At 39.5% G+C, this 23658-nt stretch overlaps 2 protein-coding genes across 3 annotated transcripts in view; both read left to right on the top strand.

Annotated features, from left to right (window-relative positions):
- The first annotated feature begins 1581 nt into the window (after positions 1-1581).
- Positions 1582-20572, top strand: rbl2 (retinoblastoma-like 2 (p130)). 2 transcript variants are annotated; one of them, XM_008412622.2, is made up of 22 exons: positions 1582-2514; positions 3631-3761; positions 3838-4038; positions 4908-4972; positions 5197-5325; positions 8487-8647; positions 9025-9089; positions 10247-10418; positions 10490-10653; positions 11801-11913; positions 11993-12096; positions 12698-12835; positions 13720-13878; positions 13959-14067; positions 15117-15374; positions 15842-16026; positions 16717-16893; positions 17201-17272; positions 17360-17459; positions 18087-18310; positions 18588-18758; positions 19625-20572. In XM_008412622.2, the coding sequence occupies exons 1-22, from the start codon at positions 2377-2379 to the stop codon at positions 19790-19792; spliced, it is 3204 nt and encodes a 1067-aa protein (XP_008410844.1). In that variant the 5' UTR covers positions 1582-2376; the 3' UTR covers positions 19793-20572. The 2 variants fall into 2 exon arrangements, with proteins under 2 accessions (XP_008410844.1, XP_008410846.1); XM_008412624.2 differs by having other exon boundaries at positions 2080-2514; positions 18090-18310.
- Positions 20573-21476: 904 nt separating this feature from the next.
- The window catches only part of actr6 (actin related protein 6), a 6510-nt gene continuing 4328 nt past the window's right edge, over positions 21477-23658 (top strand). The window contains exons 1-6 of the mRNA XM_008412617.2: positions 21477-21660; positions 22403-22520; positions 22601-22669; positions 22769-22892; positions 23232-23367; positions 23457-23513. Coding sequence (XP_008410839.1) covers positions 21593-21660; positions 22403-22520; positions 22601-22669; positions 22769-22892; positions 23232-23367; positions 23457-23513 — 572 coding nt within the window. The 5' untranslated portion in view covers positions 21477-21592. The remainder of the gene's footprint in view (positions 21661-22402; positions 22521-22600; positions 22670-22768; positions 22893-23231; positions 23368-23456; positions 23514-23658) is intronic.

Below are 23658 nucleotides of genomic sequence, written 5' to 3'. Positions count from 1 at the left end.
AGAACGTGTTTTGTATTGACCATAAATCTATCCTAACTTGTTCTAGGAAGCAAACTGTTCATCTTTAAGTGAATCTGCTGAGTTTCAATTTTGAATGATGCAGTTTGTTGGTGCTGATAGTGTATCTTCATATGTGGCCTCTTTGAGAAGATCTGCATATGAGCTGTGTTCCCCTGAAAACTGTTCATCACCCACATATTAACTGGATCCAGGGCTTTAGCTGCCAACTGTGCATGGAGCGACGCCCCCTGCAGGCCAGGGAGCCTCACCGCTGTAGACGCCTCTGCAGGTTAAAGCTCCACCTTTAAAGGGCAGCATCCTTCCAGCTGCAGGCTGGATTCTGCATCACCGAGAAGAAAACACCACCGAAACAACCAAAACCTGCTGAATTATCTCAGTTAGGTTCATATTTAACATTCAGACATTTCTATTACAAAGCACTTGTCTCTTTTGGCACAGAAAGCAGTTTAAATTAATTAATCTTTTTTTAAAATAAGGTATCTGCTCAGATTCCGAATCATTTCCTGACTCAGGAAGACAGAAAGTTATCTCATAACAAGAAATGTTCTCTTAACAATAACAATCTTGGGACCATTACTTTTCATAATGTATTAATGACTTTCTAAACTCTTTTAAAAATATTTCTTAAAGTTATTTTTGCTGCTGATACAAACCAGTTTTTTCCACAGACAAATTCTTCGGAACTGGAGGAAATAGTAAATGCTGAATTACATAAAATAAATACCTTGTTCAACTGTAACAAGGTATCTCTTAACATCAGCTAAACAATTTTTATTCTGTTTATATAATCAACATTTGATTATATTAATCTCTAAATTAAAAATGAGAAATTAATGAGAATAAGTTGTGCAAAGTTCCTGTTGGTTCTTATAGATGAGTCCTTAAATTTTAAACTTCATATTATCTAAATATGTTGGCCTGTTTTTTAAATTAAGCATTGTTATCCACACTTTTAACAACACATACAACTCTCATTGAGTCGCACATTAATTTCTGTAATATGGTGCAACACTTACCTTAGCTATCTAAAAAAAACATAAAAACCTTCAAAAGAAGATAATTAAAGCTGAGTCATAATGTTTCAAATTGTAAACAAACCTAATGATAGACTGACTGAGCTGTTCCAATCAGTGGTCCACGGCATACTTAACATCATCTATGAAAATCACTAGTCGAAGTTTTGTTTGGAGGGGGTTACATATTTGGAACAAGCTTGACAAGAGCTTAAAAAGGTTCAAATTCACCTCCACCTTTAAAAAACAGTTAAAGACTAAATTGCTTTATTTACATCTAAGGTCACTTCAACTGATGATCAGAGGTAATCTGTTCTGTATGGAATGTATGAGGAATGTATGCAATTGTTGTGTTGATACTATTATAAACATTTATAAAACTGTGTACTCTATATCAATCAATCAATTAAATTTTTATTTGTATAGCATATTTCAGCAGCAAGGCATTTCAAAGTACTTTACATAATTAAAAACAGAAACACAGAGTCATGTAATATTGAATAAGCTCTATAGGCTTGATCATTCATTTTAACCAAGACATTAATAGTTCAGCCATTACGGTATAATTGTTTTATTCACTTTCAGCAGTTTTTCAGTTTAAAAACCTGTTAGTATGCTGGATCACTTCCACAAACCAACTCTTGTTCGGCTTACAAAATAGCCCATATTATGCTGTTTTTCCGCCTTATTTTGTCTTTCAAGGTAAAAGAGAGAAAGTACGACTGTGAAACCAGAATTGTGTCAATCTAAACATTGTAACTAAAAATTAATCCGAGAGTTTTAGTCAAACATTGAATAACGGGAATAACCGATGTTTAGTTTCCTTCTTTTTCTGGTGTTTTAGTTTATGAACTAAAGTGGGTATTTTAGTGTTGAACCTCACCCGTAATCAGAGTTGAAGCCAGCGCTGCCATTTGATCGTTAATAAACCACTAATAGTCAAATAATTGATGAGTTCATGCTTCAAGAACAAAAAATCAACACTTTTTAACGGACTTCCGGAAAAACAGCAGAAAGAGACAACAAAAACAACCGGAAGTAGTAGTAGTCGGCTTTTTTACGTAATTTTAGTGGGCTGGGGTGAGATACGCTGTTCACGCTATTCTTCAACTGACATACGCACAGATGTGACGTTTCCCTCTATGTGCGGCAGTCGGGTACGCCGGCAGCGTTTGGGCTTCTGTTTGTGTAAGAGGACATTTAAATAGCCACACCGTGAAGCCGCGGAGCTCCGTAATAACGCATTTATTAAGGCAAACAGCTCCACAAACAGCGCCTCGGTCTGCACTCCGCACTGTCTCTCTGCGCAAAAAACGTTCAGTTTGTCCGTAGAGCTTTAAAAATGAGCGACGAAGAAGACTTAATGCAGAAAGCCCGAACCAGGTTCGATGATCTGTGCCGAGCCCTTAACATGGACGAAGAGGCGAGTACCGAGGCATGGAGGAGCTACGAGAGCATGAGCAGGAACTTTACTCTGGAGGTAAGCACTCTCAGATACAGCAGGTGAACATTTTTTCGGCCCGCAGATCACTAGCACCAGGCTGCAGGGGCTGTCACCAGGTCCGCCATATTGTGAGTGGCAGGAAACCAGTGACAAGTTTACTAAAATCTGAGTTTTCCAAACCTGAAAAGCTCTGAAGTTTGTGTTCTACACGTTTAAATGTTTTATATATACTAATATATTTTTTCTTAATAATGCTTATATTTACGAAAAAATCATTTACATGTACACAGTGTAGGTGTGGACGATATGGTGTGAACGTTTTATCACAATATTTTGTAGTGCCATTGTTAATGGATGGCAATAGTGGATAAATGTTCCTATGTGTAGCACGCTTCTTTAGGACACCAGTCATTAAAGGGTTTTGTATCATTCATCTGCACACACGATCTGCATTTAATCATATTTTCAAACGTATTGATATTTGTTGTTATTCTTTTTGAACAAGCAGTTCAGAAACTAGTAGAACTAACAAACCCAACAATACAGACAGTTTTTGGGGTGCTTTAAACATCATTAATGTCAATGTCAATGTCAAATTTATTTATATAGCACTTTAAAACAGGTATAAAACTGAACCAAAGTGCTGCACAACAACACAAATAACAAAACAGAGAATTTATCACTACAGCGATAAATTCAACATTTTTAGAATGATAAGAATGTATCACAATAAATTACAAACAATAAAATGACCTCAAATTTTCTTTGAAAATGATATTTACAACAGTGATGAATCCTCTGAATATAATTTTTATTACAAATAATAATAAAAAAACACATATACAAATTATATATTTTGATTATTCATGTAACTATAGAGATCTTCCCTGTTGGTATGCTCTCACCTAGTTTTGTTTGAGAGATTTTATTTATAATTTTTTTAGCCATTCACTATGTATTGTATAAAACCTGTGTAATGTGAATTGGGTGCCAAAAACCGCAGGAAAACCCAAAGCCATCTTCTAAAATCAGTTTTGAGCAGAAACCGGACCAGTTGAGTTCCTGAGTGTGGACAGTGTCACTTCCCAGCTGCAGAAGCTTCTTTTCATATTGGTGATAATCGGTTAATCAATAAACGTTCTCTGGATGCAGGGCAGCGAGCTGCACTGGTTGGCCTGCGCTCTGTACGTGGCCTGCAGGTCTTCAGTGCCGACGGTGGGGAAAGGCACCGCTGAGGGGAACTACGTCTCTCTGACCAGGATCCTCCGCTGCTCAGAAATGAGGTTGGTTTTGTTTGCTTGAGTTTTGTGTCTGAGTCAAACCGCAGCCGCTCGGGTCTGACAAATGATTCTCCTCCAGTCTGATCGAGTTCTTCAGTAAGATGAAGAAGTGGCAGGACATGGCCAACCTGCCGCAGGATTTCCGTCAGAGCACGGACAAGTTGGAGCGCAACTTCACCGTGTCGGCCGTCATCTTCAAGAAGTACGTCCCCATCTTCAGATCCATCTTCAAGGCTCCGTCGGAGGAGCCGCCGCGGGTTCACCGCAGCCGCAAGCAGAGGTGGGAGCCTGTGACCTCTGACCTCACTCTCCGTTGTGACTCAAACTAAAACGTACATTAAAATGTGCAACTCATTCATTGATACTGAGTTATTATTTTTGGTAGGGACATGTAAAACTTTCTTTGTAAAATTTATTTCCCTTTTATTAATAATCCCAGCAGAAGCAAAGCTGAAAGTTTAAAGCTGGACTTTAATTGACTGAATTGGCACTTTATTACCACTTAAAGCTTTCACACAATCAGAGCTTAATTTAAAATTTTAATTATCTCTATGTACAGCCTGCACATTCAAATGTAGGTAACTTGATCTACTTTAACCTTACTACAGTGCATTAGTAAATTATAATATAAAAGTAAAAACTAATCGAAAGATAAAAGAAAGATAATAATGGAAAGTTAAATAGAAACCAATATTATCCAATTAAACTAAAATTACATTTAAAAGGAAAGCTCTTCAACTGCTTTTTAAAACTACTAAATTAAAATGGACCCAAAACCAAATTCTGATTCATTCCTATTATGCTTCAGCTCTTAATTTAACTTTTCAACCTAAAACTGAAGGTTCAACCTGTCGTATAAAACTACTAGCTGCATTAAACTCATTGACCCAACAGTTACTTTGTCTTAATGATTGTTTTTCCACTCAAAATGACAATGAATAATCTTTGCAAAAGTTTGTTTAAATGTATTAATCTCAGTTTTTTCTTAAGAATCTTTATCTGTTGTTCATTGAATAAACACTGAGACGTTTTTAATGCTGATTATTGTAAAACAAACTTCCTCCCTCAATCCCTCTGAAGGTGTTCCAGTAAAGACTTTCAGATTTTTTATAGAATTACATTTAATTTTCTTACATTTCTATTCAACAGACGCCATCCATGCACTGTGAGCGAAGTCTTCAACTTCTGCTGGGTGCTGTTTGTCCATGCTAAAGGTAAAGAAAGTCCTAAGCTTTTGCAGTGACTGTTGTGAAGTGGAAACTAAAATCTGGAGTGGAAACTGCCTCCACACTTCTCCTGTTTCCCTCCAGAGACGAGTCTGAGCGTGTCCACTCAGGCTTGGCAGTGTTTCTGTGATGGTCAGCCGTGCCAGATTAGCCTGCAGACATGATTTTTTCCCCCTCATGTGCGGACATGTTGTTGCTTGTTTCCTTCTCAGGGAACTTCCCCATGATCAGCGACGACCTGGTGAACTCGTACCACCTGCTGCTGTGTGCCTTCGACCTCGTCCTCACCAACGCACTGCTGTGCAACGCCAGGAAAGACCTGCTCAACCCTGACTTTAAAGGTAATGTACAGGGGATGAAAAGTGTCAAAGGAGAAACTTTGGCTGCTAGCTTAGCATTTTTTACATCTTCAAATAATTAATGAGCAAAATCCAAAAGCAAACTCAAACTTTTAATGTAAGATGCAACTTTTCAGACCATATGTTCTTGTATAACGTATTCAAGAACATATTTTGATGGCCGTTTAGACTTGTGTTGTTAACAATACTGCAATTACATGAATAACTTGAACTAAAAAGAACTGTTCCTAGAACTGAACCTTGAGATACACGTGTGTTCATTAAAAAATAATAAAATATAATTTTTTCTTTTGCAATATTCTTGGTTAGGTGGATACCACTTAACACCACAATCAGGATCAGAATCAGGATCAGAATCAGAATCAGGATCAGAATTAGAATCAGGATCACAATCATGATCAGGATCAGAATTAGAATCAGGATCAGAATCAGGATCAGAATTAGAATCAGGATCACAATCATGATCAGGATCAGGAACAGAATTAGAATCAGAATCAGGATCACAATCAGGATCAGAATCAGGCTCAGAATCAGGATCAGGATCACAATCAGGATCAGAATCAGGATCAGAATTAGAATCAGGATCAGAATCTGGATCATGATCACAATCATGATCAGGATCAGAATCAGGATCAGGATGCCTTTTACTGATATTGTGCAGAAGAACATCAAAATTTATTTCAACCAATTCAATAAATGCATCCTATGGGGAAAAAAGTCAAAATTTGATATTTTGAAAGTGGACCGTCATGCTTTATTGAAGAATTTCTGCTAAAGTGGGCGGAGCCAAGATGCTGCGGGGCGTGGCCAAACATGGGGCTGAACAGAGGAGGTTAAATTGGGATGGAAACAGTGGATAAGACAAGATGGCAGAAACTCTGTTGCCATTTTATCCACTATTGCTATGTTTAGTGAATAAAATAATCGACTAGTAATAATAATAATAATCGCTGACAAATCCAGCGACTTTTTTCTGTCAATGGAAACTTTGGTGAAAACACCAGTCACTCTGCAGTAAGTTGGGGCAGCACAAAAATTGTGTCTATATTCCACTAATGTTGGAAAACACAACTTCACAACTGCATTTTTTCCATTGAATAAGAAACGCAATTAAAATCACACGTGATTAAACCATTAAAAAAGGCAGTTTAGGTTTATTATTATGATTATGTGATGCAAAAAAGTGTTTCCATTGTAGTTTTGCAAAAAAAACAAGAAAAAAAACACTGTGCTGCAAAAACATCAGTATTTTTACTGATAGGTATTTTTAGTCTAGTGCATATATGTTATTACACTTGAAATAAGACAAAACTAACTTACAAATCTTTTCAGAAAGATACAGAAGTTTGTCTTAAGTAAAGAAATGCATTAATACTAATGAAATGAGCAGTTCCTCTGGCAGATCATTCTCCATGTTATTAGTGAAATAATCTAGAACATTTTGATCAACATTAAGGAATAATTTACTTAAACTTCTGTATCTTGCTGATAAGTTACTTTTAAGTTAGTTTTGTCTTAATTCAAGTGCAGTAGGATATTTCTTATAGAAACTAGACAAAAATAAGATTGTGTGTTTATCAGTATAATTTCAACATAATTGAAAAACCACCTCATCATTGCGCAAAATCTTTTTATCAAAAAACTTTTTTTTTCCTCAAAATTGGCGTATTTCTGTTAGTTGGATTTAGTTTTGTAATTCCAGTTTGCTCATTTATAAGGTCAATGGAAACGCATCCATCGACTCCTTGTCCTGTGAAATGTATCTGGAAAGTTTCGCCAAACATTTTGCTGATTCATGTCATTAACTTACTGTGAACATTTGAATATTTCATCATTTTAAGACATTTTAAAACCATTTCTGCTCTCAGAGTTCTGAATGTTTGTCTCTCCGAGTCGTGAAATATGACTTTAACGGCTCATAAACTTAAACTTGTGTTTCGGTGAAGGAAGTCTGCTTATCGGCTCGGGTTCAGTTTAACACCTAAATAAATCAAAAGTGAAAGGATTCCAGCCAAAATCCTGCAGCGGAGTCTATCAGCTTTGCCCTCACTTCCTGTTGACTCCTGCGTTTCCTGCAGACCCTCCGTCTCGGAACCCAGAGTTTATTGTGCGCCTGAACCGAAGCGTGGAAACGGCTCCACCCTCTGCATCAAAAACAGATAAATAAGTCAGTCAGTCTGACACACTGACCGATGGGCTGCGGTTTTCCTTGGGCTGTTGAATGATCCCAAACACACATTTTAAAACGTTTTATTATTTAGCTATCAAACTGTGTTATTTTTCTGAGATTCAACTAAAGAAATTAGAGCAAATATCGTCTTTGTGACCCCAAGGTGTCGACCCAACACTTGGGTTTTAGAGCATTTTCTTCCTGGATAAATAAGAGCTCAGTTACACTGCAAAAACGCAAAATCTTACCAAGTAATTTTAAGTCTAGTTTCACCAGATTTACAAAATCACACAAACTAATTTTCAGTAATATCTTCAAAAAGAAAAGCAGCACAAATGTTTGCTGCACAAACGAAGTATAGTTGATTAATACCGATTTTGTTTAATTTGGTAAATGTGTTTGGAGGTTGGTTGACCTTTAATGACCTCTGGAAACATTTTTATTAATATGTTTAAAATGTTGCTGCACAAACATTTGACACCAATTTTGTTTTGACCTTTAAACTTGAATTAATTTATTTAAAAAAAAAAATTGGTGCCAAGCATTTGTGCTAAATTTGTGCAGCAAAACTTTTTGTTTGTGCCGCTATTAATCAAAAAGCTTTCAGAGGTCAAGCAGCCCAAAGCCCACATTTATGAAATCAAACAAAACAAATCTCTGAAGAATTTGATTATTTCATTTATAACATGCTAAACATGTCTAGAAGCAGGTACTTTTTAATCAATATTAAGTAATTATCAACTTAAACATGCTCCCATATCTTGCTGAAAAGTTTCTTCTAAGTTAGTTTTGCCTTATTTGAAATGTAATAAGATGTTTGCACTAGAAACTAGACCTAAAACCCTTTTGTATTTTTACAGTGTAGGTGGCTAACAAACCAACAGGCCATTCAGAACTGAAACTGTCTGAAACGTGGTGGTGTGCTGGTTGTTTAGATCTCCTCTCAGCTGCCTGTGTCTCCTGCATCCTTCAGGTCTCCCAGAAGACTTCAGCAACAAGGACTACAGGCCGTCTGCAGGCCCGTTCTGTTTCATCCAGCAGCTGTGTGAGCTGCACGACGGCCTGGTGCTGGAGGCCAAAGGGGTCAAAGAGCATTTCTGGAAACCGTTCATCCGGAAGCTCTTCCACAAGCGGGTCGGTCCCAGCTCTGCTTTACCTGTGGAAAGATTTAATCAGACTTTGATGCTCTGTGAGCTTCGTTTGGGAATCACTGGAAAAAGTCCTGAAAGGAAAAAACTAAACTGACATCCATATGTGGTGTCAATCAGGTGCTTGAAATCCTTGAAAAAGTGCTTGATTTTTGTATAAAGTATTAAAGTGCAATCTAATGCTTAATTAAACGCCTAAATTTGGAAAAGTTAATTGCAGTTGAAACTAGATATTTAAAGATGATAAAAAGACAGAGATGTGTTTTGTTTTTCTCACCGTCTGAAGTTAAATCAGACCAAATTTTCTTGTTCCTTGAGTTTTTATCTGACTCTGAAACTCAGTTTTCTTCTTTTTCTCTGCAGATTCTCAGAGGAAAGGAGGACAGTCTGACTGGTTTTCTGGATCCTATGAACTTTGGAGACAGTCTGTGAGTTTCCTCATGCAGAAGTCACAGTCCGCACTAAATAGCTTTATTTATTTCAAACAGACAATAAAAAAGTAAAAACAGAAAAAAACAAAAAGTCATGCCAGTTGACATGTAATTTTTTCCCCCAGTGCTGTTAATTGATTAAAAATGTAATCAGATAAATCACTCCTTTTGTTGCACTCCAACCAACTAAAATGGGAAAAAAAATAATTTTTTTTTTAATTTGCAGCAGAATGCAGGAAATCTAGTCTCCCAGTATCCAACAGTAACTAACTGAACCTTACTCCACTGCACTGGTATACAAACAGGAGCCAAGTTGTTCAAGGGACAGCTGACAGTTAAAATATATAGATTTTTGTTGTTGTGTGCGTCGCCCCTTTGTGATGTTGCCCTGGGCAACTGCCCATATGGAAAATTTTCTTCTTCTGTTTTTTGGCTCTAGTGGCCTTTATTTGATAGTTAATTGACAGGAAAGTGGGTAATGAGAGAAGGTGGAAGACATGCAGTAAGCGTCGCCAAGGTCGGGAATCAAACCTGCGACAGCTGCATCGAGGACTAAGGCCTCCATATGTGGGTTGTGCTTAACCCCTGCGCCACCACAGCACACCTCTATATGGAAAATGTTCAAAAATGTGTTTTGTCTAAAGCCAAACATGTCTGAAGATTCCCAGTCGTCCAGGTTTTTATATCCAGGAAGGTTTAAATTAAGTAATTTTGTTTTAGTTTAGAAACTCTCCAGTCATTTCCTGAGGCGACAGTCGCTTGTCCTCATCCAGCCGAGCCGCCGCCGTAATCTGTGCCTGTTGAGCTAAAGCACGTTGATGTGCACACGCGATGCAACACAGGAAAGTTGAAAATGTCTAAACTTTTGTTGCTCCCATAACGCGCCGCTGCAGGTAATCCCACACAGAAAAGAGGCTTTTGCTGTTTTTATTTTTTCTTTAATTACGTGAAGCACCTTGAAATGCCTTGCTGCTGAAATGTGCTACACAAATAAAATTAGATTGAATTTGATTGATTTTAGGTCAAAATATGTCGGTCAATTTATCTACATTATGTAATATTAACAAGTTAACATTGAAAGCGCTAAATTTTACAGAATTAGTTAGAGAAGGAGACGATAGAAGATAAAAAATGTCCCCCTGCTGCCTCCTCAGCCTGTCGCTCAGCCGGCTCTATGAGGAACACGTTCTGGCTACCGGCAGTCTGGATGAGAGGATCTTCACCGGAGAGGGGGCGAATGAGAACATCGGGACGCCCGGGCCTTGCCTCTGTGATGGGATGGAGAGCCAGGACAGCGCCGCCTACAGGCTGAGCACTAACTTGACTGTAAGACTCCCTCCTGCCCATCCTGTCTCCTCCGCTCCTCTCTTGTAATTGATCGCCTCCGCTGGCTCCAGGCCTCGGCTCTGAAGGTCTCCACTCCGCTGACGGGGAGGAAGTACGTCCAGGAGGTCCGGCTGTCGTCTCCGCTGTCGTACGCCATGAAGAGCGTGGGCCGTCTTCACACGCTGCTGTCAGGGACCAAACACGGGCCGAGCGCCAAGCTGACCGAGACGCTGAGGTAACGCACCCAACGCTTCCTGTGTAGCGACAGCAGGAGGCGCTGCGAGGCTGTTAATTAGTAAATCAAACTTTAGCAGGGAGAATTTTAACTCGATGTTGTTTTCAGCTTCAACTTATTGAGGTTTGTTGATGTTCAGCTTCCTGTGGATCCCACTACTAAGAATTAGGGAAAAAAAACATTTTAAATGACAGGAATAAAGTCATAATATTACAATAATAAATTTGAAATTATCCTAGAATAAAGTAATAAAATACGAGAATAAAGTAGAAATAATATGAGAAAAAGTTTGTAAGAGATTAATCGAGAATAATCGTAAAATTGTACCACAATAAAGTGTTTATGAGAATAAAGTTGTAAAAGTGCGAGAAAAAAGTAGTAATATACGAGAAAAGTTGTAATAATATGAGAATAGTCCATATTAAGATAATAAAGTCATAGTAATAAGATAAAAAAAGTTGTAATAAAACAAGTATGAAGATGTGAGAAAATGTGTACGACTGTAAAGTTGTAGTAAGATGAGAAAAAGTAGTAACTACATGAGAACTATAATAATACGTGGATAGTCATAATATTAGGAGAATAAAGTTGTAATAATACTATAATAGACTCGTACAACAAAGTTCTGATAATACGACAATAAAATAATGATACGAGGCTTCGTAATAATACCAGAATAAAGTTGTAATAACACGGGAAATTAGTCACTATAATACATAGAATAAAGTAATAATATCACCATAATAAAGTTGTAATGTTAGGAGAATGAAGTAATAATTTCATGTGGCCTCCTACATAAAAAAGATTTAAAAAATTAAAATGAGGAAGTTATGCTTCGGTGTTGGTTTGACAAATAAGAAAATATTTTATCATTTAACCCGTCAGCATCAAATTAACATTATTACCAGTAGCAGGACTTTGAAATGATTGTTTAAACAATTTGTTTAAACCCAGCTGGTACCATCAGATCTTTTATCTCAATAAAACCAAAACTTTTCTCATAATTTTATGACTTTCTTTGTGGTATTAATCTGATAATATTATAACTTTATGTTCACAATTAAAAAAACAAAAATCTTAGCGCGACCCTGATACTGTCGAAGGTTTGAATCTCGATGTTTTTCACCCTGCGCACTTTGACCCCCAGAGGCTGCGCCAGAGACCCCAGTGATGTCATCAGCCAGCGCCTGAAGGAGATGTTTGCCGTTTACTCTCAGCATTATGAAGACAGCGGCGCTGAAAGCAAAGTGATGGAGAAAGGTGGAAACATGGTTCCTCACCAGTCAACGCCTCGCTCACTTGTTCCGCCTGTTTGTGTTAATAAAGTTTCTCCTGACAGAGTTGGCAGTGAAGTACTTCCACCTGGCGGAGGCGCTCTACTACAGGATCCTGGAGTCCATCATAGAGCGAGAGAAGATGATCCTGGGAGACGCTGACCTGTCTGTGAGTGCAGCGCCAACCGGGTCATTGCTCCAAGAATGCAGAGAAATGCATAAATAGATCCTTTAAGATAACACACGTCTGCTTACATATCGTTTTATGAATTAAATCAAAGCAGTTTTTATCTGCATGCTGCCAAATTACATCAGTTAGTCCTAGTTTTTCACAATTTTGTGTTTGGAAAAATGCACCCAAAAGTAACAAATTATTGCACTTTTTCATGCCAATTTTATTGCAAATTTTCAACAAAAGTGGTCAAACTTATGGGTTTTAGTGATGCTAACTCCCATGTAACCATGCAAAGAACCTTGAAACCTTGAAACCTGGGCTTATTTTAACTGGATAGTAAAATGGCAGGTGAATAAACTTATTTAGTATTGTGCCGATTTCTTGATCAACCCCTGATAAACTTCCACAGACTTTCCTATTGATTTTTAGGGTTTTCTGGACATTTGTTATTTTACCCCTCATTTTCCATGTAGTTGCATCTGATCATTGGAAGCCAGACGTAAATAAATTATGAATATTCAGTTGTTTAATTCCAGTTTTAACAGGAAACAGCCTTAATGACTGGAGTTAACTGCCTGTATTTTGTGTGTTGCAGTGTATTCTGGAGCAGGACATCTTCCACCGCTCTCTGCTGGCCTGCTGCCTGGAGATCGTCACTTTCTCCTACAGGCCTCCAGGAGATTTTCCCAATGTGATCAACATCTTCCAGCTCCCTGCTTATCATTTCTACAAGGTACCAACGTGTAAAACAAACGAACAACAACTGGTTAAAAAAGTACGGACAAATGCTAAAAACTGGTAGTTTAGCAATATGAGTATAATAAGATTATGTTAGATTTAGATTATGTTATATAAGGTAACTGATGCTAAACCTAGCTCATTTAAAAATAACAGACCAATTAGCTGAGTCTGGCTAACATCTGACTTTAGCTTATGTTAGCATAACTTAGATAAACCTGAACACATTTACCTTGGCATGCTTTAAAATCTAACTTCAGCTTATATTAATATAACTTGCATAAACCTGAACTTGTTTTTTCTAAGCATGCCTTCGCTAAAATCTGATGTTAGCTCATGTTAGCATTTGCTGACCTAGATAAAACCTAAACTAGCTTTTAGCTAGCAAGCCTTGGCTAAAAACTAACTTTACCTTATGTTAGTTTGACTATATAAAACCTGGACGTACATAACTTAGCTTAACTTAGTTTAGCTTAACTCTGGTACTAGCATGTGTTAGCATAGGCTAAAGCTTCCCTTTGCTAAAACTAACTTTAGCTTATGCTAGCATTACCTATCTAAAGCATTTAGTTTATTTTAAATTAATAGGTTTTTTTTCTTGACTTAATTTATTCCACATTCCCATATCTTAGCATACCACTGGTTTATTGAACTTCTTTGTCTTAAGATATTATAGCATTTTACTCATTTTATCTACAAATTCTTGGTTAGTTTACCTTTTGTAAAACCTGTAAATTGAAAAACATATTCAACCTCCTAAAAAGGAGCCGAGTTGTGAGTTTGGTTAAGCTTAATCAAAACCAAACTAACATGCTGAAGTGCAGATGTAAAGATAATACTTACATTTCTCTAATTAAGCCTATCTGTGTGCATGTGCAGGTGATTGAGGTGCTGGTGCGCTCAGAGCAGGGTCTGTTTCGGGAGGTGGTGAAGCACCTGAACCAGGTGGAAGAGCAGGTTTTGGAGAGTCTGGCTTGGACCAGCGACTCCCCGCTCTGGCAGAGCCTCCGTTCAGCCAAAGTGCCAACATGTCAGGAGGTTGGCAGGCAGCAACACAGAAACGTATAAAAACCACACAGACACAATTATTCCAAATTAACCATTAATTAATGTTTCAGGTGATGCCTCCTCAGTATCTGGAGCAAAGCGAGGAAGCCAACAGCGGGAGCATTCCCCTCACACCCGTCAAGTCTGGACCTGATCTGAGAACCAACAGCATCGTCAAAGGTGACGCTTTTACTCAGGGTTCTGAAAACTGAGGCTCATTGGACCCTCCACTTGGCAAAAAATAATCAGGAACCAACTAATGTGGGCAGAATTTAACAGTAATGCTCAAGTAAAGGTAAAAGTATCCATCCATGTAAGAGCCAAATATAAAAAACATTTTTTATAAAAAGGTACATCCTGCAGCTTTCAGCACAGATCGGTGTCATCATCACCATGTTGAAAGTCCAGCTGCGTCCGAGCAAGATATTTGGTAAAAAGTCTATTTAAGTACTGAGTAACTGATCAAATTAGCAATCATTTAATATTTAAAAATCACATAATCAGACGGACCAAAATATGAAGTCAAGTGGACATTTTGGTATTTTTAGGATGAAAATTACAATAATTCATAAGTAACAAAAAATACAAACAGGCAAAAGAGAAAATTTCCAAATCAGTTTATTTCAGTATAAAATGTATCAAACTGACAAAAACTGCAGGTATGTGTCTGAATTTTTGGTTAAAAAATGTTTGTTCTTCATTCAGTTTGTAGAGATGCTTCATAATAAAATTATTGCAGTAAAAGTGAAAAGTACAACATAGTAAAAATACTCCTAAAAGTAATTTTTTTTACTCATCCCTTTTCTTGCACCCTTGTCCCTCAGTGGGGTCGGGAGGGTTGCTGGTGCCCATCTCCAGTTAGCGTGCCAGGCGAGAGGCGGGGTCACCCTGGACAGGTCGCCAGTCTGTCGCAGGGCAACACAGAGACACACAGGACACACAACCATGCACACACACTCACACCTAGGGGCAATTTTAGACAGACCAATTAACCTGACAGTCATGTTTTTGGACTGTGGGAGGAAACCAGAGTACCCGGAGAAAACCCACGCATGCACAGGGAGAACATGCAAACTCCATGCAGAAAGACTGGGGCTGGAAATCGAACCCAGAACCTTCTTGCTGCAAAGCAACAGCTCTACCAACTGCACCACTGTGCAGCCCCATTTTTTTACTCATGTAAATGTAATTGAGTAAATGTAACTAGTTACCACTCATCTCTACTACAGGTGTGTCTCCGTCCCCCACCAGCCTGCAGGACAGGTACAGCTCCCCCCCCACTGGTGGGTTTCGTCGGCGTCTGTTTGTTGACCCTGTGGAAGGCGAGCCCGGCGTCACCTCCACCGGCTCCAGCGCTCTGACCAGCCCGCCGCAGACCCCCATCCCAAAGACGGGTCCGTCCAGCATCGTCACCGCCATCCCAGCTGGACAGACTGTGTTCACCGTCACCACCAACAGCGGCCAGACCATGACCATTCCTTTACAGGGTGAGAGACTCGGAGCGGGATTTTACCCAAGACAGGGGAGAATCTTTAGTCACATTGATCACAGCAACAGCGTCTTCACATGTCTGCCGAAAACATCAATCAGGTCCAGAAGCTGCTGCTGGAGTTCTGACTAAAACCAGGACGTTAGAAAACATCACCCAGTTCTACAGTCCTTCCTCTGGCTCCCTGTGGCTCAGAGAACAGACTTTAAAATACTGTTGTTAGTTTATAAATCACTGGATGGCTTAGCACAACACATTAAAGATCTGCTGTTGTCATAGCAACCTTCCAGAACCTCTCAGGTCTTCTGGAAAAATTTAGCAACGATACTTGACTAAATGTAATGTTTAAATTACTGACTGTGACTTTGTAATTTTGTGTTTTTATGATGTAAAGCACTTTGAACTGCTGAAATGTGCTACACAAAATAAACTTGCTTGATTGATTGACCTTTGAACTCTTTGCAGGTATAGCCAATGAGAGCGGGAGCATCACTTTGATCCCTGTGCAGATGGGCGGAGCCACGCTGCAGCCACTCTCAGCTCAGACTCTGACCGGCACCCTCACCATCCAGTCACCCGTCACCAAACCGGCCGCTAAAGCCGCTAGCAGCTCGCTGAGGAAAGGCTCTCTGTCTCTGTTCTTCAGGAAGGTAGCGCTCCTCTTTCTGCACACGCTCACACGTGACTGTCTGGTTTCTACTGCAAATATCTTAGCACACTTCAATTAAGACACAACTAGCATAAGTAACTTTTCAGTTCGCTACAGGAGCTTTTTTTAAATCAAGACATTTTTCCTATGTTATTAATTAAATAGTCTGCCAGTGGAACTAATTCTTTTTCATCAATATTAAGAAATTATTGGCTTAATATAAACTCATATATCTTTTCTAAAAGTTATTTGTAAGTTGTTTTTATTATTTCACGTGTATAAAGACGTGGGAGCCGCCAGGGGGCGCTGTGGGGACTCAGAAAGTTGGAGGGAAATGAAAATGAATCAAAAAAGGGAATTATGCTGAAAAATTTTACTATCTGGTAATAACATCATAATGTATTGCCAGATAAAATTAAGAAAACTCGTGACCATCTAAAATCAGAAGGTATGAGGCAACATTTATGCTAAATGAAAGAAAAAACATTCTAAAAGTTGATGTTTCATGTTTTGTAGCGTTTTATAGGGATAATGAAAGGAGGTCACCGGTCAGAGGTTAATGCTCTTTGGGGGGCCATCGCATGGAAGAGTTTAGGAACCGATGAAATAAAATATCTGCCATAGAAACCAAGAATCCTTGGAAAGACTTTGTGTTTTTGCAGTGCTGACTGAGTGACCTGTCCTCTCTCAGGTGTATCACATGGCCAGCGTTCGTCTCAGGGACCTCTGTGCCAAACTGGACATCTCATCGGAGCTGAGGAGGAGGATCTGGACGTGTTTCGAATATTCTGTGGTTCACTGCACCGACATGATGAAGGACCGTCACATGGACCAGCTGCTCATGTGTGCCGTTTACGTCATGGCTAAGGTGTGCGATTACAGTTCACACACACAAAGTTTTAAAAAAACTTAGCATGTGGTTTCTGAATGGCAACAAAACACTCCCACACTGCAAAAACACAAAATCTTACAAGTAGTTTTGAAATAGTGCAAATATCTGAGTATACCCGGCAGCCAGGATCCAGGAGTTAATGACTGTTTTCTCATTTCGAAACTGTAATATCTAATATTTCTATTTTGAGAATCTTAACTAAAAGTCTTTTACAAAAGTCTTAACCCAGCACTTATCATGCGATCTTGTAGACAAACATAAAGTAACAATTTGTTTCTATCAGGTGACCAAAGAAGACCGGTCCTTCCAGAACATCATGAAGTGTTACCGCACTCAGCCTCAGGCCAGCAGCAGCGTAAGATCCCACGCTTTCAGTCAGAGTCCGGTTCACATCCAGACTACATCCGGACAACAACTGACTGACTTCTATGTGGTTTTCCAGGTGTACAGGAGCGTGTTGATTTCAGGCAGGAAAAGGCAAGCCTCCGTTAGCGGTGACGCCAACAAACGGAGCGCAGCGGCTGACAGCAGCCAGGATCCAGGTGGGAAAGAGACCAGCATGTTTTTAAGGATGCGTTCACACCAGCCCTGTTCAGTGAGCTTTAATTGAACTCAATCAAAATCCGATGTGGACTAAAAAAGTGAACTCTGGCCCGCCTAAAATCCTCGGTCTCGGTTTGGTTGGAGTGAAATCTGGTGTTGTTTGAATGTATGTGTGAACGCCAAGAGGACCGGAGGCTGCTCCAAAAGCAGGAGGTACACTACAGCGCAGGGGATTCTGGGTAAATAAAATGCTATCAGGAGAAATGGCTTATATCAAAGACAAAAGAGAAATCCAACTATCGCTAAAATCTGATGCTACTCCATTATTGTTTACACTTCGTGATGAAGGAAGTAGCGCTCAGGGTCTTCTTCAGAGGTTTTCATGTGATTTCCTTCAGTGGTTCTTCATGCAGCGCCACCACAGGTGAGGAGGGGAACAGTTTTTACAAAAGGTTTGAATCGTTTGACACAGTGCAGTGTGTAAGAAAACCGTTACAGCTGAAAATCTAACAAATGTTGCAACTTTGATCCCCAATTAAACCGAAACACGAAAGAAAAAAAGCTATAAAATTGTCCTTTTAAATTTGAATTTCTCTTAACTTAGTGTCCCTCTGACATTCCGCCAGCAGGTGGCGACATCAGCCCAGTTCCTATCCGCTCCAGCAGCACCTTATTGGCTCCGCAACCCGACAGCGCTGCCTCCACTCCGACCAGCGCCTCCGACAGAAACTTCTCCTCCTCCGTGGAAGAGGACGAACGAGGAGATCTGATCCTCTTCTACAACAACGTCTACATCAAACACATGAGAAGCTTTGCTCTGAGATACTCACCAAGCTCACCGTCTGCTGGGGTACATGTTTCCTCATTGGTTTATCGGTAGTAAGCCCACAAAGAATTAGCTAAAATTTCCAGTTTTCGGAACCTTTTATTTGGAAAATGCTGAGGTTTTAATGTTAAAAAAGAAAAAATGGTGCCTAAATGTGGGTTTCAGCTCTTTTGAAGGAAAAGAGAGACTTTATCTCTTGTTTCTCTGCTATTGACAAAGTTCAATGCACAAGTCAAAAGTCAACGTTTGATGCAACCTGCCTTGTATCTTACCTGTGCTGTTCTGTTCATCTTGTCTGCAGGTGGAGACTCCCCCTCTGTGTCCGTACCCCACCCTGAGGACGGGCTCCCCTCGTCGGATGCTGCTGTCCAGCAAGCACTCCATTTACATCTCGCCTCACAGGACAGGTTCCTCCCCCTCGCCGACCTACCGGGACCGCATTTCCTACTACATCTGCACCAGCCCCCCCAACGTAAGACTCAGCAGAGGCCATCACCGTCCAGAGGTCGCACGAGATTTTTTTATATTCGGTCATTTTAACTGATGGACAACAGGTCTCATTGAGATCCATCCATCCATCCATTTTCTTTACACCCTTGTCCCGTAGTGGGGTCGGGAGGGTTGGTGGTGCCCATCTCCAGCCAACGTTCCGGGCGAGAGGCGGGGTTCACTCTGGACAGGTCGCCAGTCTGTTGCAGTCTCATTGAGATAGTTTAATTAAAAACATATTTTATCAGAGTGGCAGGAATGGGCTTCCATACTTCCAGCTACATGCGACTTGTATGTGATCTCCTGTGAAACGACCTGAAAGTGTCCCGCATGCGCAGTAGAGGGCGCAATAGCGTCACACGCAGCCAACGTGATCAGTGTTTTGCCCCCCGCCATAAAAAAGAAGAAGAAGAAGACGCTCAGTGTTTGCGGAAGTAAACATAAATGCTAACAGCGGAGCATATCTCATGATTTTGAAGTAGTTGTCCAACCGGAGCCAGCACATTAAGAACTTAATCCTCATTATCGTCCGCCATGGTTGTTGTTTTTCTTCCCACTTGCTCGTAAAGGGACGCAGAACAGTGACGTTTGTCTAGAATCAATGACGTTCAGGTTGGCTGAAGGCGACCTGGCGGTTCTGATTCAGGTCGGATTTAGAACCTCATATCCAAAGTGGCCTGGGTCGCATTCCAAAAAAATCCGATCTGTGTTCTGTTGTAAAAATATTAGATACAGATCGCATTAAGGAAAAAAAAAAAAAAAAGTGTCCTGCGCGTTGACTTTTAAAACTTTACATAAATACAGTGAATATTCCGCTGTCTCCGTCTCATTTGTGTTCGTTGTTCGCAGCGCCTCCATGAGATCAACAGCATGATCCGGACCGGAGAGACTCCCAGCAGGAAGCGCAGCATCCCCCTGGAGGAGGAGGCGTCCCCGAAGCGGGTTTGTCCCGACAGCCACACCACCCTGCTGCGCCGCCTGCAGGACATCGCCAACGACCGCAGCTCCTCCCACTGACGGCGTCACCATGGCAACGAGCAGACGGTTTTAATCAGATGTTCTGCTAAATGTGGGAGTTTGAAGAGATTTTACCACTTTCTTTTTTTTCCTCTGAACAAAACTGAACGTTCCAGTTTCTGATCTGACCAGAAAATATTCTCAGCAGTTTTAGTCTTTTTTTTTATTTTTTATTTTTTAGGTTTTATTAATTATTATAATCACTGACTGCCACAGTTATAGTTTTTCTGTAAAAGCAAACTTCTTAATGAACCTCGTTCATCTGAGCTACTTCATTTGTTTTGGTCTGGATTTTTTGTAAATAATATTTTAAAAAACATTTTTTTTTAGTTTGTTTTATTTTAAATTATGTGATAAAACCATTTGAACATGTATTAATTTGTCTGAGTGAAGAACACCAGTTTGTATCCATATACCATCCATTTATCTTTTCTTCATTTCTTTCTCGTTTATTTTTATCAGATATCTGTTACTAGATCATTAGCTACAATAGCATAATATCATTTTGTTCTATGTAACTTAAAGCTTACAGGTAGAACAAACAATTTTCTACATTAAGTATAACTTGAGATTTAGTTTCTGCTTACATGTTTTTGTCTGTGTGACCAGCTTACCATCTCCTCTGCTAAGTGTGAGAAAGATTATGTAAATATTCTGTACATAAGAGGAGAAAAGCTATTTAAAGGAGGTCATGTAAATTAAGTACCTTTTTTACATCCTGCAAGTTTTTTTGAAGTGTTCAACAAACAAAAAAATAGTTTAATAAAAAGTTCCTATCCACCTGGCTCCACCAGATTTTAATTTACCTGTTTAACGTGTCCTGATATATCAAAGATTTCATGATATGATGTGGGCCCACAGCATCACAGATCCTCTACTGTATGTAAGAGCAGCCATGTTTTTCCAACATATTCGTTCTTTGTTTCAGCAATTAAGCTAACAGCATAAAAATCCAACTCTGATTACTGTTGGCCAACCTGATGTTACAATAATAATTATTATTGGTTTAAAGTTTCTGCAGTGTTACAGAAACATCAACAGACCTGGGGAATTTAATTGTTGTTATGGTGATTTTCTTATTAGATTAGTCAGGATGCAAGTTAATACCAGGTCTGAGGAAGACGTGAGTCTTTCCCAATTAAAGCACATTTCTAGTTAAAGTACCAGCAGAGTTGAGCAAACGTCACAGGTTTAAGCTTGTGACTGAAGGATAAAACTTAGTTTTTTTTTTTCTGCCATGGCTCCCAAAAGTTAGCATGTAGATAGCATTTCATGGTTCTCGCTGCTGCTATCACTCTGAATATAGATATAAACAGGCTTAGACCGTTAGGTGTGCTCATGGTCCTGTGTTGCCCCGAGATGGAATTTCGGGTCACCACATGACCACAGATATTCACAGTTTGTCCTCCAGATTAATTCTGAATTCAATTTTAATTCAATTCCCTTTATTTAGATGGCACCAACTGACAACAATTTTCATACTTTCCACCGAGATGGAACTTCGGGGCAACACAGAACAACCTGTCCCGGGTCAGTCATATTCAAGCAAGTTAAAAAAAACAAACAAATAAAGCCAAACTAAAATTTATTAATGTAACTTAGGCAATGAATGGAGTGCCTCAACCATTTGCGCCTCCAGTGAAAAAAAAGCGATCACGCTGCGGAAAAATAGAGAAGCGGAACCAACGGAGAGTCATGTTTCCATCCGGACATGTTTTTGAGCGGAAATCCCAAAATGTGTCGCGGTTAGTAAACTAAAATAAAAATAAAGTGATGATTTATTGAATCAGAGGCTCCGGGATGGCTACGCTGGTTCTGGATAACGGAGCTTACTGGGCGAAGATCGGTTACAGTCAGGACAAAGTCAGGTGAGCACACGGCTACAAACAAAAACATTCAATATGGGCAGGAAATTATTATTATAGCCAGTTATTGAATAAACGCGTCTGCCCAGCGCTTTATGATGTTTTTAAACTGATCGACATTGATTATTATGTACAATAATCATTAATCAAATGTTAAGTAGTTGAAATGTTAAGTTCCTACTTCTGGGAATGTCCGAATCGTAATTTTACCGTTGGGTTAATGAATGAAAATGGAAACAAATGAAAGTCAGTTTATTATTATTAGTCAGTTATTTAGAGAACAGCACTGAACCTCCATTCAGAGCTACAATGGAACGGTTCATGCGTTAGAAGGGCCTAGTCAAAGCCCAGACCTAAACTCAACTAAGAAGAGCATACTGTACTATTTGATAGTTAGGATAAAGTAAATAGAAATTATTTATCTGTAAAGTATGTCAATTGTTGTCAATTGGTGCCATCTAAATAAACGGAATTGAATTAAAAGTTAATTAAGAATTAATCTGGAGGACAAACTGTGAATATCTGTGGTCATGTGGTGACCCAGATCTAAAAAGATGTCAATCATCAACATGGGTATGGTGAGAGATGACATTCTACTTCATAACCTGAACTACGTATTGAATAAAAGTAACTCGAGAATGGAGCCCTGAGGAACCCCGCATATGATCATCAGATTTCTAAATAATAAAAACGAGGTTTGTTTTATGTAGCAGTTATAATCCTGACTTCTTTCCTTTCCTCTCAGCGTAATCCCAAACTGTCAGTTTCGCTCGAAGACGTCCAGATTAAAAACTTTCACAGCCAATCAGCTGGATGAGATCAAAGATCCTTCGGGTCTCTTTTACATCCTGCCCTTTCAGAAGGTGAGCATAAATCTGAAAATATCTGGTGCTACTGATAAGAAAACAACAAAATGAAGGTAATATGTTCTCTGGGTCTGCAGGGTTACTTGGTTAACTGGGATGTCCAGAGGAAAGTGTGGGATCACCTGTTCGGGAAGGAGATGTTTAAGGTTTGTTTATGCTGCTTTGTTCTTACCCACAAAGAGAAAACCTCTGAATGATATCTGTTTTTTAGAAGCTGTTGCTGAGGGTGTTTTCTCTCTGAGCAGGTGGAGTTTCCAGACACGAGCATCATCATCACAGAGCCGTACTTCAACTTCTCCTCCATCCAGGAGTCCATGAACGAGATCCTGTTTGAGGAGTACCAGTTCCAGTCGGCTCTGCGGATCAACGGTGAGTCTCAGCTGGAGACCGGTCGCTTTAATCGATTATTGAACCGATCGTCAACTAATTTAGTAATTGACTAGTCATTAACAGTGGAGGGTAGAGTACCCAAAAATTGCATTCAAGTAGGAGTAGAACTACTTTAATGTATTTTTACTCAAGTAAAAGCAAAAAGAAAGAGTGAAAAAGTATCTGCTAAAAAGCCTATCAGCTTGTTATTCTGTTTGCAAACAGAAGCAATAGAAAACTGATGGACGATTGTGATCAAAATTACATATCCTTTCTAATTTAGTTGTTTTATGGTTTGTACCTGAAACATTTGGCTAAAATCTCCTTGCTGTCCTCCAGCCGGGTCGCTCGGCGCTCATCACTACTTCACCACGAAGCCATCGGAGCTCTGCTGCCTGGTGGTCGACTCGGGATTCTCCTTCACCCACATCGTCCCCTACTGTCGCAGTAAGAAGCTGAAGGAGGGCATCCGCAGGTCAGAGAGCAGCGACCTTTAGAGGAAATGACAGGAGAGCAGCACCAGGGGGCACTAACAGGAGCTTCTTTCTTTGTTTTACCTTTCAGGATCAATGTGGGAGGGAAACTGCTGACAAATCACCTGAAAGAGATAATCTCATATCGGTACGGAGAGCGATTCTTACAGCAACAACTCGTGACGTTTAAGTGTTATGTATGGAGCTAAATTGGCTTCAAAAATTTGTTAAAAAAATAAAACTTTTGAAGCTGGAAAACAAAAGATATAAAGTTGAAAAAAAATCTATATATA

This window comes from Poecilia reticulata, linkage group LG6, assembly GCF_000633615.1.
Source record: "Poecilia reticulata strain Guanapo linkage group LG6, Guppy_female_1.0+MT, whole genome shotgun sequence".
Classification (NCBI taxonomy): domain Eukaryota; kingdom Metazoa; phylum Chordata; class Actinopteri; order Cyprinodontiformes; family Poeciliidae; genus Poecilia; species Poecilia reticulata.
Note: the sequence above shows the minus strand (reverse complement) of the source record. Positions and strands in the feature narration are given on the sequence as shown.

Coding starts and splice junctions, on each gene's coding strand:
- rbl2 (XM_008412622.2), top strand. CDS start 2,377: ATGAGCGACGAAGAAGACTTAATGCAGAAAGCCCGAACCAGGTTCGAT. Junction 9,090..10,246: donor ATGAACTTTGGAGACAGTCT/GTGAGTTTCCTC, acceptor CTGCCTCCTCAG/CCTGTCGCTCAGCCGGCTCT. Junction 11,914..11,992: donor AAGCAAAGTGATGGAGAAAG/GTGGAAACATGG, acceptor TTCTCCTGACAG/AGTTGGCAGTGAAGTACTTC.